General features: G+C 37.5%; 1 protein-coding gene across 3 annotated transcripts; it reads right to left on the bottom strand.

The window, feature by feature from the left end:
* Window positions 1-790: 790 nt before the first annotated feature.
* LOC141393583 (cartilage oligomeric matrix protein-like) lies at window positions 791-22,976 on the bottom strand. 3 transcript variants are annotated; one of them, XM_073966740.1, is made up of 14 exons: window positions 22,856-22,976; window positions 16,228-16,421; window positions 16,030-16,096; window positions 15,542-15,845; window positions 13,500-13,617; window positions 11,928-12,107; window positions 8,783-8,900; window positions 8,554-8,678; window positions 7,633-7,839; window positions 7,455-7,567; window positions 6,738-7,393; window positions 1,881-1,978; window positions 1,117-1,812; window positions 791-1,059 (listed from the first exon to the last, which is right to left on the bottom strand). In XM_073966740.1, the coding sequence occupies exons 2-14, from the start codon at window positions 16,301-16,303 to the stop codon at window positions 986-988; spliced, it is 2,832 nt and encodes a 943-aa protein (XP_073822841.1). In that variant the 5' UTR covers window positions 16,304-16,421; window positions 22,856-22,976; the 3' UTR covers window positions 791-985. The 3 variants fall into 3 exon arrangements, with proteins under 3 accessions (XP_073822841.1, XP_073822842.1, XP_073822840.1); XM_073966741.1 differs by having other exon boundaries at window positions 22,819-22,952; XM_073966739.1 differs by lacking the exon at window positions 22,856-22,976 and adding an exon at window positions 22,714-22,779 and having other exon boundaries at window positions 908-1,059.

The following is a 22,976-nucleotide window of genomic DNA, read 5'->3' as shown; positions in this document are numbered from 1 at the left end:
TGATTGTGATTTGTGGAAAAAAAATAGGAAAAAAAATACATTTACAGATTGTGTTTAATTACAACATTGTTTCAACGTACCAAAAGCCAGGAAGATCAATCAAATAAGCGTGTAAAAGAGGGGTGAAAGTGGTGAGATGCTTTTGATTTTTTATGACCCTCAATAACTGACAAAAGTACCATTTGTACTATAAGCCGAACTAATAAAATTTTTTTATTCCTCTCAATTTGTCGTTTTACATCTTCAATTTGGAATACCGTGTTTTTCGTTCTCGTCTTCCAGTTTTTCTGCGTGTACTGTTATACGGTATTGATGAGAGATATGATGTACATTTCGCAGCTATTTTTGGCAGAGACCGCCCAACTTATGCCATTAATAACAATTGGAACTCAAGATCTGTGTGGTGGAAAATTACCTTTGAAGATAAAGGCCCTTAATGAGATTAATAAGAACCCAAAAGGATAGTTCCGCCATAGGTCAAGTTTGTCCCCCTATAATGCTTGAGAAAATAGCTCTATACATCTTTTTGGCGTTATTTTAGCTTCGTTTTGAGATGGCATGACTTCAGTCGAATCGATTGGAGATTCTTTTTGTAAAACATTTGGTCCTTTTAACTCAATTAATTGCATATTCCTTTCATCCTTATTTTATTATTAAAAGTACCACAAAATGAGAGTTTTTAACATCAAAATATTCTACAAAGAATAGAATGATCAGATGATTTAGGGTACGGTTCTCAAAGAGAACTGTACCTTTATGTTTCCCCTCCCTCAAATGAATAAAGCTAATGTTTATTAATTATGATGTGATTAATATATGAAAAACTTTAATTCATAAGGAATAAATGAATATACTGAAGAAAGACAAATATTGAACATTAAAAATAAAAATTATGGTGGTTTCCGAATGGTCAGCTCCATAAATTATGTGGGGAAGAAAATGAGTGACGATTTTCGTCTTCTTCAAACACGTATTTAAAAGGAAGTTACATTAAATTAACTTTCGATTGCTTTTTCCAAAAGAACGTTAACTCTTTATAAACAAATTTTGGTACACGAGCTGTAATTAAAGTTTGATTAATTAATGGTATTCTTGCTCAATCGATAGGTTACTTACTATTACACTTGTAACTCAAATCCGACCATATGATATTTGGTTGAGAGTAACAGAACACTCCCAGTCGACCACCTTTCAATGTGGAATCATGAACATTACCCGAATCCAAGATCATGCGATCGTTTTCAAACAATCTCAAACGTATCAGATCAATGGCTGGACGATGCATTAGGGACCAACGATATGATGTCTTTGCTTTCCAACCCATGGGATTCTGCCATAAAAGACGCGTTTGATTTTTCATACTTTTCGCATCCCATAAGCTATTGACCAACATGGATCCAGGCCCAGTTGTACTGTCGATTAGTTTAAGTTGCAACTTCGGTTCAGAAGAGAAAGCCTGCTTTTTCCACATTACAATATAGAATTTACGATTACTTTGATAACTGAAAATCAAGCCGATATAATCATCATCGGATTCGTCATTGACATAAAATGTGCCTTCGAAATCCACTCCATCAAATGCAAGAAGACCCACTGCCAGTCCAGGATAACTGTTCAGGCTTTGTGTAATTTTTGAGCCATTTGCATGTATTTCCCAATTGGGTTGAACATCTCCTTCGGGTTGCAGACTAACTGCACGTATGTCACTAAAGTCAGTGGAATGAATCATGAAATTGTCTGGACAATTATCGAGTAGGTTTGGGATGCCATCATTATCTTCATCAAATTCACATAGATTACCTTTGCCATTACCTTTAAGGAAGATATGAGTGGATAAATGTTGCATTTCGTAGATAAGTAGGGATATGCCTGTGACTTACCATTTGAATCCAATTGATTTGGATTACTCACCAAGGGACAATTGTCGCGGTAATTGGGTATGCCATCGCCATCCTTATCATCATCACAAACATCGCCCCTATAAGGAAGTGAAGATGAGATTTAAGATTATAATCTAACCTTGGGATGATTGAGTGTGTTTATACTAACAATTATTATCGTGATAAATAACTCTATTTTAATTAATTTAACATAAAATGTATAACAACATCTGTCAAACAAATCAAAATAGAACTTTTATTACATTAAGCGCCAGAACAAATGTTCTCTAATTAGGATGGTGAGGTTGATAAAGAGCACCATTTCTTTCAGGAAAGGTCTATAGAAGCACCCTTTCTTTCAGACAGAGTCTGTAGAAGCACACATTCTTTCAGACAGAGTCTGTAGAAGCACACATTCTTTCAGAAAGGTTCTATAGAAACACCATTTCTTTCAGGAAAGGCATATAGAGCGCCCTTGCTTTCAGAAAGCGTCTATAGAAGCATCATTCCTTTCAGAAAGGGTCTTTAGAATTACCCTTTTTTCTTAGAAAAGTTTTTTAGAAGTACCATTTCTTTCAGAAAGTGTCTATAGATGCACAATTTCTTTCAGAGCACCCTTTCGTTCAGAAAGGGTCTATAAACGTACTACACCTAGTTGTCTAACATATAACAAGTAAAAAAAGTATCAGTCGACTTTGCCAACAGAGATATACCCACAGACTGTGTGAAGTGAAACTTTCATGGTTCCATAGGGGTTTTTATAACTTTAGGGCTATTTTCTCAGCCCTAAAGTGCGCCCAAAAAAACTTGTACCGTTGTAATGGCGGCAGCGTATGCAATTTATTATACTTATTTACTTAGCTGGCCCATTACAGAACATTTGTTCCATAGACCGCACTAAGAAAAGATCTCCAATTCTCTCTGTTTCGTGCTTCGCTTTTTGGAATATCGCGCCTTGTCATCTCATCATCCACTTGTTTGCGCCATCTATTCTTTGGCCTGCCAATTCTGCGTGCACCGCCATGTGGCTCGAATTTATACGCCTTTTTAGCGGATTCATCATCGCTCATTCTTATTATATGGCCTAGCCAACGCAATCGCTGCATCTCGATACGTTTAACTATATTGATGTCATTGTATAGCAGATACAGCTCGTGGTTCATACGACGTCGATATTCACCGTCAACGCAGATCGGTCCGTAGATCTTTCGAAGAATTTTTCTCTCAAACACGCCAAGCACTGCCTTATCTGCTTGCGCAAGTACCCAGGCTTCGGAACCATACACCAGCACGGGTAGTATCTGTGTTTTGTAAAGCGTTATTTTTGTTTGACGAGTTATGGCTTTGTTTTTAAAGTGCTTACCTAAGCCAAAGTAGCATCTATTGGCCAATACAATTCTTCTTTTTATTTCACAACTGATGTCGTTTCTTGTGTTTACGGCGGTGCCGAGGTATACGAAGTCTTTTACTACCTCAATATTATAGGATCCAACTTCCACAGTTGGTCCGATCTCAATGGACGCATTGCGCGTCGACACCATCAGCTTGGTCTTCTCGCCGTTTACAGCCAGACCCACTTTAGCAGATTCTTCTTCGACCTTCATAAAGGTATCGGTTACTTCTTTTACTGATCGTCCCATGATGTCTATATCATCAGCATAACCAAGTAACATGTGACTATTGGTGTAGATTGTGCCACTTCTTTTGACGTTTGCCTCTCGTATAACCTTTTCTAGCAGGATGTTGAAAAGGTCACACGAAAGGCTGTCTCTTTGCCTGAAACCTCTTTTGGTACAAAACTCTTCGGAGAGGTTCTTTCCTATTTTAACTGAAGATCTTGTGTCAGTTAGAGTCATTTTACAAAGCCGAATGAGCTTTGCGGGGATACCAAATTCAGACATTGCTTGGAATACCTTGGAACGTAGCGGGCTGTCGAAGGCTGCTTTATAATCGACAGAAAGGTGGTAGGTGTCGATTTGCATCTCTTGGGTCTTCTCCAGGATTTGGCGCAGGGTAAATATCTGGTCAATGGTGGACTTGCCAGGTCTAAAGCCGCATTGGTATGGTCCAATTATTTCGTTGACCATGGGCTTTAGTCGTTCGCACAATATCCCTGACACTATCTTGTATGCGACAGGGAGAAGACTTATGCCCCTATAGTTGGAGCATAAAGTCGTATCTCCTTTCTTGTGGACGGGACACAGGATGCTCAGGTTCCAATCGTTGGGTACGCGTTCTTCCTGCCAGATGGAGCTAACTAGCTGATGCATACACTTTATCAGTGTGTCGCCTCCGGTTTTAAACAGCTCGGCTGGTAGGCCATCAGCTCCTGCTGCCTTATTATTCTTCAGCCGGTTTATTGCTGTCTTTACCTCATCTTGGCCGGGTGGTATACATTCTCTACCATCTTCTGGAATTGGATCTGTGGTATCTTCGTCGACTTCGCTACAATTGGATACCAACAGTTTTGAAAAATGTTCTTTCCATATCCTGAGTACACTATCTGTATCACTTACCAAATTACCTTGCTGGTCTCTACAGGAGGATGTGCCTGTACCAAAGCCATCAGTTTGATGCTTGAATCTTTGGTAGAATTTTCGGACTTCATTCTGGCTCCTGTACATCTCGATTTTTTCACTCTCCCGCTTTTCCATCTCTCTCTTTTTCCTGCGGAAAAGACGTTTCTCCTCTCTCCTTTTCTCCCTGTATCTCTCTCGTGTGCTACGCGTTGCTACGGATTGTAAAGTAGCCCTATATGCCGCATTTTTCTCTTCGGTGGCAGCACGACACTCCTGATCATACCATGGATTCCTTGGTGGTGGCCTCTGGTATCCAAGTATGGATTTTGCGGCTGTTTGCATGGAGTGGGCAATGTTTTGCCATTGTCCTGATATGTTATCGGGACGAGGAGTGCTTTAATTAAGCAGTTGGGCCAGTTGAGCGGAATATGCTGTGGATATCTGTTGTGATTGCAGCTTACCGATGTCCAACTTCCGTGTTGTGTCTGTTCGCACTTTGTTTGCTACGTTTACTCTGGTACGTACCTTTGCTGCAACAAGGTAGTGGTCCGAGTCTATGTTTGCCCCTCGGAACGATCGTACATCCAACACGCTTCATGCATGTCTTCCATCTATCACAACGTGATCAATTTGATTTCTTGTTTTTTGATCTGGCGACAGCCAGGTGCCTTATGAATATCGAGATGCTTAAATATGGTACTGCTAACTACCATGTTTCTTGCAGCTGCAAAGTCTATCAGTCTCATACCATTGTCAGATGTTTCACTGTGGAGACTGCATTTCCCGACTGTTGGGCCAAAGATATTCTCCTTTCCAATTTAGGCATTAAAATCGCCTAGTTTAATTTTAATGTCATGGGCAGGGCAACGGTCACAAGTTTCTTCTAAGCGCTCGTAAAAAATATATTGGGTCTGTTCGTCCTTGTCTTCAGTGGAAGCATGAGCGCAAATAAAGCTGATGTTGAAGAATTTTGGTTTTAATCGAATTGTAGCTAGTCTTTCATTCACTGGGGTGAAGCTGGAGACCAGATGTTTTACCCCTACGACCAAACTCATGCTTTGTGTCATGACAGCTATAATACAGTGCGTCACCTTTAGGTGTTGTTGTGACGCCTTCCCGCTACAACGTATTTCCTGTTAGCAGTAATGTCGCCCTTGTATTTTTCAAGTACATCTGCCAATGCGTAAACTGCACCTTATCTATAAACAGTGCGAACATTCCTGATGAGCTGGCTTAAACGTGTGTGGATGTGTGTGGACTTCGCTAGATGTCACTTTTTCAATACAAAACTCCTTAGGTCATGATAAGCTCAATTAATTCAATAAAGTAAAAACTCTCACAAATAAATGACCTTCGCTTAATAAGACAACAATTAAACCCCCTGATGAAACTTGTACCGTCGTATGGGGGGTAGTGAATACTAGTTGCTACAACAAAAATCAAAGCGATTCGAGAGCAGGACCTAAACTGAACTTATTCGAAATTTTGTGTGGGATTTACCTGAAGGAGTGGACCGATTGAGTCCATATTGAAGCCTTTTCTAAGTCTGGTAGACATTTCACGGTTTGCAAACTGTGGACCCAATCGGTCTCTCCCTTCAAGAGTTATCGTACGCACACATTTTCCGAACATTTTCAAACTTTTGTGGGGGAGGTACTGGAAGGAGTGGATCGATATAACCCATCTTCGAACCTAAACTAAGTTTGTACAAAATATTACGAAAGCCAAATTTTGGACCATATCGGTTCATACGTTCGAGAGCTATCGTGCGCACCTGCCAGCCAGACAGACGGACGGACATTGCTAAATCGACTCCAAATTGTCTGAAACACATTTCGTCCAAACATACGTGGGGTCTAAAACCGTTATTTCGATGAGGCATATACCCTCGTTAGCATATATGCTGAGGGTATTAAATTACAACCCTACTTCTAAAATATAAAATGGAAGTGCGCCCTCTATATTTGAATAGTAACATTTTTAAACTTTTTTCTTTTATATACCATACAAGATGTTATTCTCGCTTCTCATAAGTAGTACATAAGCAGAGCGAAACTCAAATTGGAACACACTTTGCAAGCGGCATTGGAGCCAAATGCTAGACTTGTTCATTCTTGTACAATACATTTTGGCAGCTACAATGATTACCATTGTTGAACAAGCAAAGCACAGAACTTCCATTCCAAAAAACTAATTGTAAGGATTTTATAAATGTTTAAATAATTCGCTAAAATTATTACATGTGCTTTATTAATATCATACATGTACTTACGCTAATTAAATAAAAAAATTGTGTATTTGTAAGCATCAAAATAAAGTTAGCCTACTTCCAACTTACTTTCCATCCCCATCCGTATCCAATTGATCAGCGTTGATAATCTTTTGACAGTTATCTTCACTATCCTGGACACCATCCTTATCTCCATCAATATCGTCATCACAGGCATCTCCCAGTAAATCCTCATCATGATCATCTTGTGATGGATTGGAAACTCTAGGACAATTATCGCAAATATCACCAATGCCATCACCATCAGAATCCAATTGCTTGGTATTTGATACAAATGGACAATTGTCACAGGCATCACCCACACCATCATTATCTGCATCTAATTGATCCGGATTATATGAAAATTGGCAATTATCCTTATCATTGGTTAGCGAATCATCGTCCGCATCGTCATCACAAACATCGCCAATGCGATCATTGTCGAAATCTTCTTGCCCTGAATTCGGCACGAGGGGGCAATTGTCTTGTTTACAATGGGGCTCAGAGCAGGAAAGCTGTTGCTCGGGCCAACTATCCGAATCTCGATCACGACCACAAACGTGGCCATTGCCAGCCCAACCATTATTACATCTACAGTGAAATGTATCATCGTCTGAAAGAAAACACTTTGCATTTCTGTCACAATAATCATGAGGGCAAACGATAGGAATACAATCGGTGTCACTGAGTTGGTAACCTTTACGGCAGTTGCATTGATAGGAACCCTGAGGAAAATTACCAAGCTTCAATCGAAAGACATTTTAACAAATTAAATACAAGACTTACCATGGTATTCACACACACGGAAGAACTCTCATCGCAAACACCAGTTTCGCATTCATTAATGTCCGCACACGTTTGAGGTTGACTAGTATTTGTCCATTCTGGAGCATAGTAACCTGTAAACGAACAAGTTTTAATAATTTGTAAATATTAATTTATAATTCTCTTAAAGATAGCTTACCCAAAGAATGCATTCCTTCATAACCCTCAGGACACGGTTCACAACGGAAGCCCGGACTTAGATTAACACAAGTCGTCAATATATCACAGGGCCTGTACAATTCACATTCATTGGCATCTACACAGCTTGTACCATTAAATATATTTCCCAGACCACACGAGACACAATGATAGTATGGCGCGGTCATAGAGTCAATACATTTTGAGCCTGTAAAGAAGGAAAGTGCATGGATAAGGAGGTTTGCAAAAAAATCTTACTAAGGAAAATATTTATGTTCTTCGATATGTAGTGGGGATGGTGATTGGTTTATTAGCAAAAATATGAAAACTAATGAATTTGACACTTTGGCTAATTGGACCAATGACAAGTAAATTTCGCTCTCCCAAAAGCATGTCATTGCCATAGAAGCATAACAAGCAATTTTAACAAAAAAATATACTAAGCCGAACTGTTTTTATTGAATTATTCTCTGCAAAGCTCAGCAAAGCAAATTTAGGATGGCAGACACGTCTGCTCAAAATCGGAAGTTTTTCGCCCCGTCTGACAGTCCGAATTTTGTTCCTGAGTTAAGTTGTACCTCTTTGGAGGGAATTTTGTTTTCTACCAATATTTATACCCTTAGCTTTGAGCTAGCACTTTGATACGACCAAAAATGTGCCTCATCGAAATAAAGGTTTTAGACCCCAAGCATGTTTGGACGAAATTCGTTTCAGACACGTATCGTATTATAAAGCAAACCTGTTTTTTGGTCGTAGCCTGAGGGTATATATCCGGCAGCACAGCTGACTGATACTTTCTTACTTGTTTCTACATATTTTACCCACTAATAACAATCTAAATGTTATGTAAGATACATGGTAGTTACCCACGTAGATATAAAAAATCCTTTATTAAGATATTTTTCTATTTAAACGAACTCACCAGTAGGGCAGGGTTTATTTAAGCAAGGACTACGCTGTAGGTTACAATTACGTCCATCACCTTCAAAGCCAAAGGGACAAGAATCACATTTGGCACCATGTACTGTATCGTGACACTGAACGCCGCTGTTTGAAAGAAACAAAAAATAGAAAAACAAAATTTCAATACCAAACAATTTAAATGATGACTTTTTTCGAACTCGTTTTTTACAAAATGCATATTAACTTACTCAAAACAGGGACGATCGTTACAGGTTACAGGTCGTTGGCATATTTTACCATCACCCACCATACCCAGTGGACAAGGGCCACACCTAATTCCGGATTGAGTATCATAGCATTTAACACCTGCAAAAGAAAACAACAAAATGAGATCAGTTAAATGAGGTGCTCCGTGTGAAGTAGAATGTCTATCATCGGACAATGCAGCAATTGTACCGTCAAAAGGAGCGCAAGAAAACGTGTGTGGATATATAATCGTACAGATCGTGCGATGACCACGTGAATACTTTGTGTGTAATTGTAGACCAGTCGGTTGAATGTAGATCCCCTGTATAGCTGCATATGGAATTTATCGACTTTGAATGAGCATCCGACAGCATTTTCCACGATGCAATCAGGGGCGCATTGATTTGCAATGGAATACCGGCAAAGTTAATTAACCTCGTTAATGTATGATAATGTCACGAACCGCAGCTAAGCGATCAAATCAGCATACATGCATGATTAAGACAAGGATGTGTTCTCTCCCGACTGTTCTATAATATCTAGATATCAGAATTTTATGCAACCTCTATTTTTGGTCCAACCTCTATTTTTGGCAATCGAAACATACGATATATGCAAAATAATGCAAAATGCATAAACATTTGCATATGCAAAATTGATGTATTTTACATATTTTCTTATGCAACAAATATTTCAAATATAGGCACAAAAATTTTTGTGTGTACAATTTTTCTGTTTAAAATTCTCTTCAGACAAATCAATAAAATAAACAAATGTATATCCACAGACATGACCTTCAAAATATCGGAAGACGTGGACCTATACTGACAAATTTCAGGTGGAAAGTTTTAAACCCTCAACGAAGACTAAATACCAAATTTCAGTCATTTCGGTGGGATATTGAGGCTACAACCTTCAAAATACCGAAAATCGGGATGTACCGTTCTATGGGGTCTATATGAAGACGTGGACCTATGCCGACAAATTTCAGGTGAAAAGTTGTATACCCTCAACGAAGACTAAATACCAAATTTAAGTCATTTCGGTGGGATATTGAGGCCACAACCTTCAAAATACCGAAAATCGGGATGTACCGTTCTATGGGGGCTATATGAAGACGTGGACCTATGCCGACAAATTTCAGGTGGAAAATTGTATACCCTCAACGAAGTCCAAATACGAAATTTCAGTCATTTCGGTGGGATATTGAGGCCAGAACCTTCAAAATACCAGAAATCCAGAGGTACCGTTCTATGGGAGCTATATGAAGACGTGGACCTATACCGACAAATTTCAGGTGGAAAGTTTTATACCCTCAACGAAGACTAAATACCAAATTTCAGTCATTTCTGTGGGATATTGAGGCCACAACCTTCAAAATACCGAAAATCGGGTGGTACCGTTCTATGGGAGCTATATGAAGACGTGGACCTATGCCGACAAATTTCAGGTGGAAAGTTGTATAACCTCAACGAAGTCCAAATACCAAATTTAACTCATTTCGGTACGATATTGAGGCCAGAACCTTCAAAATACAGAAAATCGGAAGGTACCGTTCTATGGAGGCTATATGAAGACGTAGACCTATACCGACAAACTTCAGGTGTAAAGTTTCTTACCCCCAACGAAGACTAAATACCAAATTAAGGTCATTTCGGTGGGATATTGAGGCCCCGAATACCAGAAATCCTTCAAAATACCAGAAATCCGGAGGTACCGTTCTACCACCTTCAGGTGGAAGGTTTTATACCCTCAACGAAGACTAAAGACCAAATTTCAGTCATTTCAGTGGGATATTGAGGCCACAACCTTCAAAATACCAAAAATCGGGATGTACCGTTCTATGGGGGCTATATGAAGACGTGGACCTATGCCGACAAATTTCAGGTGGAAAGTTGTATACCCTCAACGAAGTCCAAATACCAAATTTCAGTCATTTCTGTGGGGTATTGAGGCCAGAACCTTCAAAATACCAGAAATCCAGAGGTACCGTTCTATGGAGGCTTTATGAAGACGTAGACCTATACCGACAAATTTCAGGTGTAAAGTTTCTTACCCCCAACGAAGACTAAATACCAAATTTAAGTCATTTCGGTGGGATATTGAGGCTCCAAATACCAGAAATGCTTCAAAATACAAGTAATCGGGAGGTATCGTTCTATGAGGGCTATATGAAGACTTGGAACTATACCGAGAAATTTCAGGTGGAAAGTTTTATACCCTCAACGAAGACTAAATACCAAATTTCAGTCATTTCGGTGGGATATTTAGACCACAACCTTCAAAATACCGAAAATCGCGAGGTACCGTTATATGGGGGCTATATGAAGACATGGACCTATGCCGACAAATTTCAGGTCGAAAGTTTTATAGTCCGATCGAAGACTAAACACCAAATTTCAGTCGTTCCGGTGCGATATTTAGACCACAAATCCTTGTATATATTTTTGCAATATGCTCATTTTATGCAAATATGTAAAAATATGTCAAAATATGCACGACATGCAAAATATGCAAAAATTTCTGGGCCTATCGTTTTATTTTGTGATAAATCGAGTTTCGGTCTAATCATATTTTCTCTACGACCATCCGAACCATATATGCATTTGCGTAGGATTCCGCTGTCTAGTAATATCGTAATGGACCTGATAATGAACAGTGCGATGGGAAACTCCTGCGGCATGCAAGGAAGGCTGCTAGACCTTGACCATGCTGATGTGTATGTCTGCTCATCCACAAGCATTCACACATGGCCGAAAACTTACAAAATATTCACTGTTATGCAGCTAGAACCGGGAGAGAGGGATATCTCGACAACAGAATCAACCTTGATTTGGTCATGTCTGTTCATCAACAAGCATTGACAAATGGTCGAAAACTTAAAAAATATTGACTGTTATGCAGCTAGAGGCGGGAGAGAAGGATATCTCGCCCACGGAATCACCTGGAAAAACTGGGACCCCGAAAGGAAATCCCGGGACATCCAGAAAAACAGATGGCTTGTGGAGATTGGAACACAGCCGCCAAGGTTGCCAAAAAGCATTACAAGGACGAGTTGTATTAAGTAATGATCAACACCACTAGAGGCTCTGCCTATGGGGTTGTTCATTTAAGACATAATCTGTGTTTATTTTATCTTTTACTCACCTGGATAGCAAGGATTATCGTTACGACATGTTGCCTGTTTAATCCTGCCACCTTCGGTTCCTATGATGTACTTCTCAATCAGATTGCGCAAATAGGAAAATTCCTTGACATGGTAGGTCATATCTGTGCGAAGATTTTGTACCGAAACCGTTATATCATTTAAGGATTTTGCGATGGCGTCTGAAACGAAACAAAAAAAATTACAAAAATAATACATTTATATAAACAGAAAATGTGCAACAATATAGGAATATAGCAATATAGGATTTGCGAATAAAGGATGTACAAGTACCGATACAGGCGTATAGACTTGTAGGGGTTCTAAATCTACAGAGTAGTCTTAGAACCGAAATTAATTGTTGTCCAAAGACGAACAACAACACTTCAGTGAATATAGACAACACAACAAGTATTCAGGCGATACTTACGTGTTGCAATTAGAAAACTGGTGGTGTAGGTTAAATGAAACACTTAGTTTAACTTTATAGACACAGGCGGTCTGTAACCATGCTTTATTTATTTTGCGGAAAAGATGCAGCTTTCTGCTTCAAGCTTTACAGATGATTATTCTCCTTAGAGATGGTATGACGACATTCGCAGTGTCATTGTTTGACATTTGACCAATTTTTATTGTTTGCTAGTCGAACGTACGAGGTTAGAAGCCAGCTGACTATGGACAGCGAAGGGAGTTCGCTAATTGGGTATTGGAGAGACAACATGAAAATGTTGATTTTGCCGATAAAATCATCTTCAGTGACGAGGCCCATTTTCATCGTGATGGCTTCGTCAATAGGAAGAATTGTCGCATTTGGGGTGAGGAAAATCCTCGAATGATTTACGAGCAGCAAATGCATCCTCAACGTGTCACTGGTGGTGTTATAGTTTTTGGGACATTGGAAATTTTTTTAATGAAAATGAGGCAGGCCAAGCGCAAACAGTCAATGGTGTTCGATATCGTGATATTATAATCAGTTTTTCTTGTCTAGAATTGAAGAATTGAATATGGAGGACATGTGGTTTCAACAAGACGACGCCACATCTTATACAGCCAGAGAAACAATTCAATTGATTTATTTAAAACTTGAAAATTGCCTTCTAGTAATATCGATTATAGATTCTACATTATATCGATTATTATTTAAAAAATCGATATCGATAGATAGGTTAGCCTATCGATATTATCGGTAAAAAAACACCTAACCTGAAATTCATTCAAATAAATAGAAATTTCGCTGCCTTTCGGTTATGTTTGTATGAGAAAGTAAGGCCGTAGTCACACCTACACATTTTTCGGCAAAGTAAAATGTATTTTTTTATACTTTTTATAAAATAAAAGCAATTGTTTATTCTCCTTTACATTTCTGTGAACTACTTGCGCAAAATTTCAAGAAAATCATTGACATTTCCGCCATTTTCATCTCCAAATTAATGGTGATGACAACTTAACGATAATATCGATAGCAATCTATATTTTAAAACAGTATGAATTAAAAAAAAAATAATAATAAAAAACAGCCATACCTTTTACCTACACATAAAAGAGTATTTCCACTTGCTAAGAGATTTACTTACCTCTTTCAGAAATGTCGTTCCTCAATATGACTCGATCGCTTCGGGGAGTCAATTCCTTTAGACAATTTGCTACATCAAAATTGCCAACAATATGTAAGGGATATTTAAGGTCACGGTACTGAAAATAAAATATACATATATAAATTATTAATTGAAAATTCAAATCTATATAGATAAGAGATCGTCCGTCGTCATAAGAGATTTTCTATATAAAGAAGGTATCTTTTAGATGTAGTCTATGCCATGACGAAATTATAACATGGTGTAAAATGACCAGCTGCTGGGTTTCAATATGTCAAATTTGTTGTCATTGTGAATGAATTATATGACAAAGTAAACAACCATTTTGACAGCTTGTAAAATGTTCGGTCAATATAGAGTTGCTCATTACCGGTGACCGGTTAAATAGATCTTGGTCTATGCACATAAGTTGTGTTCCTTTACTTACCTGAGGTTACCATTTGTTACCATTTTTAACCTGAAAAGCGTTCCTTAAAAGTGGTAAAACTGGAAGCCCTTTTTAAGAGAGAAAGGAGATAGATCGAAAATGGCTTTCTCTTCTACCACAGGCTACCAGACAAATTTCTTCGAGTAAAAAATGGTAGAACTGATTTTTCGACATTTTTGACGATTATTTGACAATAAAGAAAAATGAACAAAACCAAAAGAAAAAAGCGAAAGCTGACAAACAAAATTAAAAACTTTAATATAAAAGAAGAAAATTTAATTTTTATATTTCTTTTTGTTTTTTGTTACCAATGGCTGCCAGATCTAAAATTTTTTCGTTCATTTACTTTTCTGGTAAAACCGTTCATGAGAGAGCAAATTTGACAGTTTTCTCTTTTACCACTTTTACCATTAAAAAAGTAAAGGAACAAAACAATACTATATGTATGTAGGAATGGGTACTCAGTCATTAACATTGCGCCCTCTAGTTGTATATTAAAGACTGGCTGAATACAGCTGACAGACGCATACGACTTAGTTGAAGATGTACAGGGACAGTTTAGTGAACACAGCAAATTGAACAAAGCGAACGTAGTGAAGTTGCCCCATCAAGAAGTTTAGAAGCAGGGATGCCAACTATTCCGAGGTAAAAAATCGCTACAGCTACATACGCACCATAGGTCTGTAGCGATTTTTACCTTAACACAGTTGACATTCCTGCTTAAACAGTGGTTTTTGGTACGTCAAAAATCACCACAAGTCGCGGGAAAACCACCAAATTGGCACCCCTGTTTAAAAGCAAGCGCTATTTAGAAGTTTTGTAAAAAGAGAAGTTTGAATTTGGAAGAATTTATAGAAGTTAAAATAGAAGTAAATGTTAAAAAGAAGACTTAAACGGATTTTACACTTAACTTGTTTTATAAAACATGCGTCATTTAAGTTGTCAGTTCCATAGAATATCTGTCAAATAAATGAGGTAAAATCCTAAAACACCTGTTTTAAGTGCAAATGTAAAAACCCTATTAGAAGTTTTTGACTTTGTGTAAATATACGACTCTAGATCGACTTCCATAGAAGAGTAAAATTATAAAATTGCTGTAGTGAGGACTTCGATTTAAGAACGCCTAATTTCATGAAATTTTTTAATGAAATTCACGCTGGTGTAGACCGGGACTATGTAAATATTTTATGTTTTGTTTCACTGAATTTTCTATCTATAGATGGTCTCCTTTAGTGTGTTTCTACCTATAAAACATCTTCTACCTGCTTTCCATAGAAGATTATCTTAATATGCCTTCTATGTACCTATATTTTCAACTGATTTTCTATCTGCAAGAGATCTTCTTAAGAGGAACTTATATAAAATATCTTTCTAAGACGTCCTCCATCTATAGAACAACTTCAGACAAACCCGTTCTTCAGTAGAATATCCCCTCAAGAGATCTTCTATAGTAAATCATATATAATAGGTTTTATTTCATTTTAAAATTTCCTCTGTAAGCCACACTTTAAAAAAGGCCGCTATTATGGCATGGACACGTTTTAAGTAGTCTTGCACCTCATCAATATTGTTCCAATCTTAAATCAAAACTTACCAACATCATTCTGGGACAATGCGTTAGAGTACATTGCTCTGTAAGATTTATTTCAATTTCGTGAGCTGAAGCCACCTTGCAATCGACCAATAGGGAGATACGATTCTGATGGAAATGTAGTGCCAACGAACGAATGGCAGTGGTTTCATTAATCAGGCGTGTTTCGAAATGCAACAAATTCCATGCATCATCAGTACCAATTCTCAAATTCACACGATGTTTCTTGCCATCCAGGAAAAAATACATTTTATATTTCAGCATGGGAATTTCGATCATGAAGAGGCTGTTTGAATCGCGACGGGTCCTGAAAAGAGTGGGATAGAGGAAAATATATGCATGTAGGTATGTATTTTTAAATCAATTCTCTTCAACTTTTGCTAGTTTGTAATTTAATTTTTATTATTTTACAATTGTAATTTGCAGGGATTTAATCCTCTTAAATTGAGTAAAATAAAACTAGTCGATAATATTATGACAGGATTACTAACCATAAGTCTCGTATGGAGATTACACAGTCGCCATTCTTGATGTGTTGCTCAAATTCGGATGAGGCCCCTACAATGAAAAAAACAAACAAATCACATATGTGGGGACTTTTTGGCGTTGAAAATGGGTTCAATATTTCTCATTCCCAAGTACCTCTAATTCGGATGGGGTTTCTTTTTATTTCGTGGTATTTGACTTACTTGGATCTAAAGACAGTGACGCCATTTGGCCGAGGCATAGCAGTGACATCAATATACCAAATCGTAACCAATTCATACTGATTTTTGAAGTTGTTTTTTCTCTTCACTTTTATTTGTAAATTATGTGTCCCAAGGCACTGGAATTTTCCCGGGAAAATACCGCAACACTAACTGTGGAAAAAATTAAAAATTGACTGAAAAGAAAATATTAAAGAAAAAATAAGTTAATAAAACATATTTTGTTGTTTTTTTTTTTTAATTTTACATTTCGAATAATTTAACAACTAAGATACGACCTCATTTGAGGAAGAAAACTAAATAAAAGCGGAGTATGGTTGTTGAATGCGGGGTAGAGATGGGCGCGTGCCTAAAAAATTCGGCACGAACATGCACGAACACGGACCAAAATGTTTATGCACATTCACGCAGAAACAGGGCGTTTTTCGAGAAGGCACGAACACGCACTACTCACGGCACGACACGCGTCCACCTCTAATGCGAACTATGACTGTGCGGAGTGGGGAAATGGCAGACGGAACTTTTTAAAACGGCACTGAAGTTTTTCTATAAGGTAGAATACCTGTTTATGATTCTTTTCTGTAATATTTTCCTCAATATTTTCTTTCTAAGCTATTTGATATAGATCTTCTATTGACAGAAGTTTTATAGGAAGGAAGCTCTTCTACTTTTGAAGAAATGTACATATCAGTAATTAAATTTCCAAACCCTCAATATTAACACTTTTAAAGCTTTTCTACATTTGTCATGACTTCATAGCGTTTTCTATTGTGATTGATCTTTAAATTTTAACTGACAAAATGCAACAAAATTAATACTACTATTGTAAGCAACTGTAAACTACTACTAAAATTTCTTATTTTTATTAATTTAAAGTTAAATTACGCTATCAGAGCAAGCCATGGATATCTAATATTATTGGACCACACAGATAAATATAGTTTGTACCTCATTTCATTTTGCTTTTGGTATACCCCATATAGAAGCTGAGATATTCGCTTTGGAAAAACGTTGTCTTTTTATCCACCTAAGTTTTTTGCCCTTTCCGACCCCTAAATATAATCCGACCATCACCAAAATCAATAGGGACCCCCATCAACATCCAAAATTTCGTGCCGATCCGATCAAAATTGCGACCTGTAGCGTGATAACAAGGTTTAGATGGACAGACAGACGGACGGACACACATACACAGATCGGCTCAGCTCCTCGAGACATTCATTTTGGTATACATAAGTATAGGTCTACGACCATTATTTCGATGCGTTACAAACTTTTTGGCCAAAACTAACTTATAATACCCTCCCCACATAGTGGTATAGGGTATAATACAGCGTTTTGGAAAGCCTTAAAAAGCGCAGATCTGTTTTAGATTTAAAACTTATACGAAAAAGTAGGAAAGCTGCATGTATTTAAACAAAAACTAACATATTTATACCCATAAATCACTATGTTGTTCAATTAATACCATTTATAACGACTATCGCTTATAGCGTCCGAATTTTGTCGGTTCCTTGATCGACTTTATAATACATTCGAGATTTTGGCGATGGTTTAGGAATAGGGAATGGAAAGCAATAATCGATTTTTCGACTTTTCGATTTTGGTCTAAAACTAAAATGCGATTTTTCGGTTTTGCGATTATCTCAGTTGTCTTAAAACTCGACCTTCGACTTTTTCATAACCGCAGAAAATCGACTATTCGTCGATTTTCGAATTTTCTTTTGAAACTGTAAAACCGCCAAAAGTGTAAAACCGCCAAGTCCAAACTACAAAATCGATCACAAGATAATCGATTATGCGATTTGATTTTCCCTCCAGACAAAAGTCGGCTACGATTTTTAGATTTTTGACTGCAAAAAATCGGGCGTGCTGTTCTATGGGGGTTATATCAACACGTTGACCTGTACTGACAAATTTCTGGGTAAACGTTTTGTAGCTCGAAAGAAGACTAAATACCAATGGCCGGTTCAGGATTTGTATGCTGATCAAGAATACTTTATAGGGCATCCGACGAATATATCGATCACTTGCAAACGCAATGACAAAGTTAATTATAACCTCGATAATATTAATAATACTTTCGTAGGTTAAGCAAATCCTTGCATATGCTAATTTTATGCAAATATGTCAAAATTTCTGGGCTTAATTCGTTTTATTTTGTGGTAAAACGAGTTTCTATCTAATCAGATTGTCTCTATGACCATCCTAAGCATATGTATATGTATTTGCATAAGATTCCGCTGTCTAATTATTATGTAATAACATCAAAATATAAAATAACACACTTTGACTGCAGAAGTGGTAATAGATATGTTTAGTTGAGTGCAGTGCATTCATTGACATAGCTAATATGAGTATCGTGTGAAATATTTGAATTTACTGGTAAGTGCAATGAAAGCATAATTATAAGAAAATAAATGAAAAAAATGAAATTCAACACTAAGACAAAAATCGCAAAAGTATTGAAACGCTCCTTCATTGTGCTACAAAAGTTGATCAGAAAAATATTCAAGCGTTCTGATGCAACAATTCTATCGTGTTGAGGTCCGTGGGCAACGAAAATACTTCGATTCGTTGTTCTATAACGATAAAAGTAGTGAACATTTAAACGGTCATAACATATTCTTTCACAACGGATTTCTATTAATCCTTTTTCCTTTTACATGGGTGAAAAAAATATATTTATTTTTATTGAAATCGTTTAATAAATGGTTAAGTTATAGTGGCTGATTAATACCAATACAATTAATTTGTACTTTGTATTCCTGAGTACACTATCTAAGTCAGTTGCCAGATTACCTTGATGGTCTCTATAGCAGGATGGGCTGCCCGTAACAAAGTCAACAGTTTGATGATTCACACATTGGTAGAATTGTCGGATCCCTGTTAATCTCGATTTCTTCACACCCCCGCTTTTCCATTTCCCCTCCTTTTCCTGCGGAAAATACGTTTCTCCTCTCTCCTTTTCTTCCGATACCCCTCTCGTGCGCTACGCACTCTATTGACTGTAGAGTAGCCCTATATGCTGCATTTTTCTCTTCGGTAGCAGCACGACACTCCTGACCATACCATGGATTCCTTAGTTGAGGTCTTTGGTATCCAAGTATGGATTTTGCGGCTGTTTGCATGGAGTGGGATATGCTTTGCCATTGCGCTGATATGTTATCGGGATGAGGAGTGCTTTCATTAAGCAATTGGGCTAGTTGAGTGGAATATACTGTGGCTATCTGTCGTGTTTGCAGCTTGCCGATGTCCAACTCCCGTGTTGTATCTGTTCGTACTTTATTTGCTACATTTAATCTGGCACGTACTTGTTATACCCTCCACCATAATATGAAGGGTATATTCACTTTGTCATTCCGTTTGTAACACATCGAAATATTCATCGGGGACCCTATAAAGTATATCGAAGCCTTACTTCCTCAACCTCGTATCTTAAAAAAATTCGATTTTGACTTTTTTGTATCAAACGATTGCTATTTTTGTGTTTTATTGCCCCAACCACTTATTATCTCAATATATTGTCGCGGTTCTCTAAATATTAATAAATATATATTCTCGTATCTCATTCACTCCTATTTTCATAACTGCCTCAAACTCGTATCTTAATACCTGAGCAATAATGTTCGACTGACAATCAATGCCCAGGTGAAACGGCGTAAGCTAGAATCTTGAAATTTTGGGTGAGGGTTAGTTAAATGTATAAACATTTTTACCATTTGTACCATTTCAAATTCTGAGTGAGGGTTCCTATTGAAGTGTAGGTGTGTTCGTAACAAAAAGTACTAAAATGCACACAAAATTGTACCTTTCGTATTACGCGAACTATTTGGCATTGAGTGAACGGATAAAAGTGGATTACATACAAAAATATGTTCCATAATAATCCCAAGGGGACAAGGAGTGAAAAGAAGATATGCCCGTTTAAATTTGAAAATGTAAGAAACCCAGATTTTCACTACTTTTACCGTTATAAAAAAATAAGACGAAGTAACACAAATGAACTAATGGCGTTATCGTTGTCCATGGATCCCAACGCGATATATGTAATTTTGCATCAGAACGCTTGAATATTTTTCTGGTCAACTTTTGTAGCACAGTGCCATTTATCGGCATTTTTCGAAAAGTTTGCACCTTCTCAAGGCCAAAACTGTCTGATGGAGCGTTCCAATGCTTTTGTGATGTATTAGAGAGTTCTTAATTACTGTCTTGGCTACAAATTTTGTCTTTGTGTTGGATCGAAAATCACAATGGTTTGGTTGTTATATGCCAAAATGTACAAAAAACGTGGATATAAAATTTAAAGTCAAAATCGGGGGGCTCGATTTTCGCCGTAGACCACCTATGGTCTAGTGGACTTTTTTGTTCAGCTCAATCCCAGGAATAAGAAACGCGAAGTGGCCATTAAGGGTTTTTTCCTTCCATACAAATCGTCCCGGCCTATTGGAAGTGTTTTAGTGCTTCATAAACTCAATAAAAAATGTTGTGAAATATTGCCATACTTACAGTAAATCATCTGTAACTCGTTGAGTTTTAGAGAAATCGGCGTGGAAATTTGGCACAAGATGAAGTAGAAGTAGTAGAAAATATAGAAATTTGCTAACTCAGAAAACGCACTTTTTGAGTTATACCAATCTTTGAGTAAATGAGCGATATATTCTTGATCAGTATTAAATTATGTGTCGATATAAACATGTCCGTCTGTCCGTCTGTTGAATTTAAGATGTTTGTAATTTGGTATAGAAGTTTCTATTACTGCTAGAATGTTTGGTATTGCAAATGGGCTATATCGGTCCATGTTTTCATATAGTTTCCATAGATCAGTACCTCCCGATTTTCGGTATTTTGAAGGTTTTAGCCTCATTATTACACCGAATTGACTAAAATTTGGTACTTAATCTTGGTTGGGGTATACATTTTTCACCTAGAATTTTGTGCTTTTAAATAGCCCCCATAGAACGGCACCTCTCGAGTTTCGGTATTTTAAAGGTTGTGGCCTCAATATTCCTTCGAAATGCACGCATTCATATAGCCCCCATAGAACGGTACCTCCCGATTTTCGATATTTTGAAGGTTGTGGCCTCAATATTCCTCCGAAATAGCTCAAATTTGTTATTTAGTATACGTTGGTGGTATTAAAGTGTCCCCCATAACTTTGTAGGTACAGGTCACGCCTTATTATAGCCCCCATAGAACGGAACCTCCCGATTTTCGGTATTTTGAAGTTTTTTGCCTCAATGTTCCATTGAAATTCCTGAAATTTTATATTTGGTCTACAATTGGGGTATAAAAATTTTCATATGAAATTTGTCGTTATAGGTCCACGCCTTTATTTAGCTCCCATAGAACGGTACCTCCCGATTTTCAGTATTTTGAAAATTATGGCCACAATAATCCATTGAAGTGACTGACCTTTGGTATTTAGTCTTCGTTGGGGGTATTGTCGGTATAGGTCCACGCCTTCATATAGTACGTTCCGATTTTTGTAATTCTAAAGGTTGTGACATAAATATCCCACCGAAATGACTGAAATTTGTTCTTTAGTCCTCTATGGGGTTATAAAATATTCCAGAAAAGAATTATTAGTATAGGAACACGTTTTCTATACCCCCCATAGAAGCATACCTCTTGATTTTCGGAATTTTTCAGGTTTTAGCCGCATTATCTTACAGAAAAATCGGGAGGTACCCTTCTATGGAGTCTATATAAAGGCGTGGACCTTTACCAACAAATATCTGGGGGAAAACTTTATATCCCAAATGAGTACCAAATTCCAGCCATTTTGGTGTAATAATGAAGCTAAAACCTTCAAAATACCGAAAAGCGGGTGGTACCGTTCTACGGGGCTATATGAAGGCGTGAATTGGTACCAACAAATTTCGGGGGAGAAAGTTTTATACCCCCAACGAAGATCAAATTTCAGCCATTTCGGTAAAATATTGAGGCCACATCCTTCAAAATACTGAAAATCGGGAGGTACCGTTCTATGGGGCTATATAAAGGCGTGTACCTATACCAACAACATTCTGGGGGAAAGTTTTATATCCCCAAAGAAGACTAAGTACCAAATTTGTTGAGAGGGGTGGTGTGACTAACCAACCAACCAACAAACCCACTCGTTGTGGCCAGTATTTGCCAAGTGATGAAAGCTGATGCTGATGATCCTCTATAAAGTACCCAAAGTGATTTGTGATAATTTGTTTTACTTGTATTGCTTTTATTTTATTTGGCGAAATGATCATTGTTGGCATTTCTTGTTCAAGGGTCATTGAAAATCGTAACCCATCATGCACACGCACTTTAAAGATACGCACACACAAACTTTGCACCATCATAATTGTGACTTAAGTCACATGCAAAAACACAACAACTACGTCAAGATTATGCTAAACCAAATCGTTCGAAAAGGCACTTCTCAAATTGTTATATGACATCCAAGTATTTATAGTACTATATAGCTGCTACCTGTTGAGATGCCACAATCTCTAAACACAAACACAATCTCTAAATGTCAGTTTGTTCTATTTTTTCACAAATCACATCATCATTCAAAGCCATAAATACACATACTATGAAAACTTTTTGTTTCAATAACTGTTCGATTTACTTTGATTTTCAAATTCCAAGGATCGTTCCTTTTTGGCTTATTCTTCTACAACACCACCGGACTTGAAACTGCGTTTGTCAAGTTGCAAACGTTGACTGATTGATTTGCTCTACGGTCATAT

The sequence above is a fragment of the Musca autumnalis genome, unplaced genomic scaffold (assembly GCF_047663935.1).
Source record: "Musca autumnalis isolate F117 unplaced genomic scaffold, ASM4766393v1 scaffold_2, whole genome shotgun sequence".
Lineage (NCBI taxonomy): Eukaryota > Metazoa > Arthropoda > Insecta > Diptera > Muscidae > Musca > Musca autumnalis.
The sequence above is the reverse complement of the archived record's forward strand: the minus strand, read 5'-3'. Positions and strand labels throughout refer to the sequence as shown.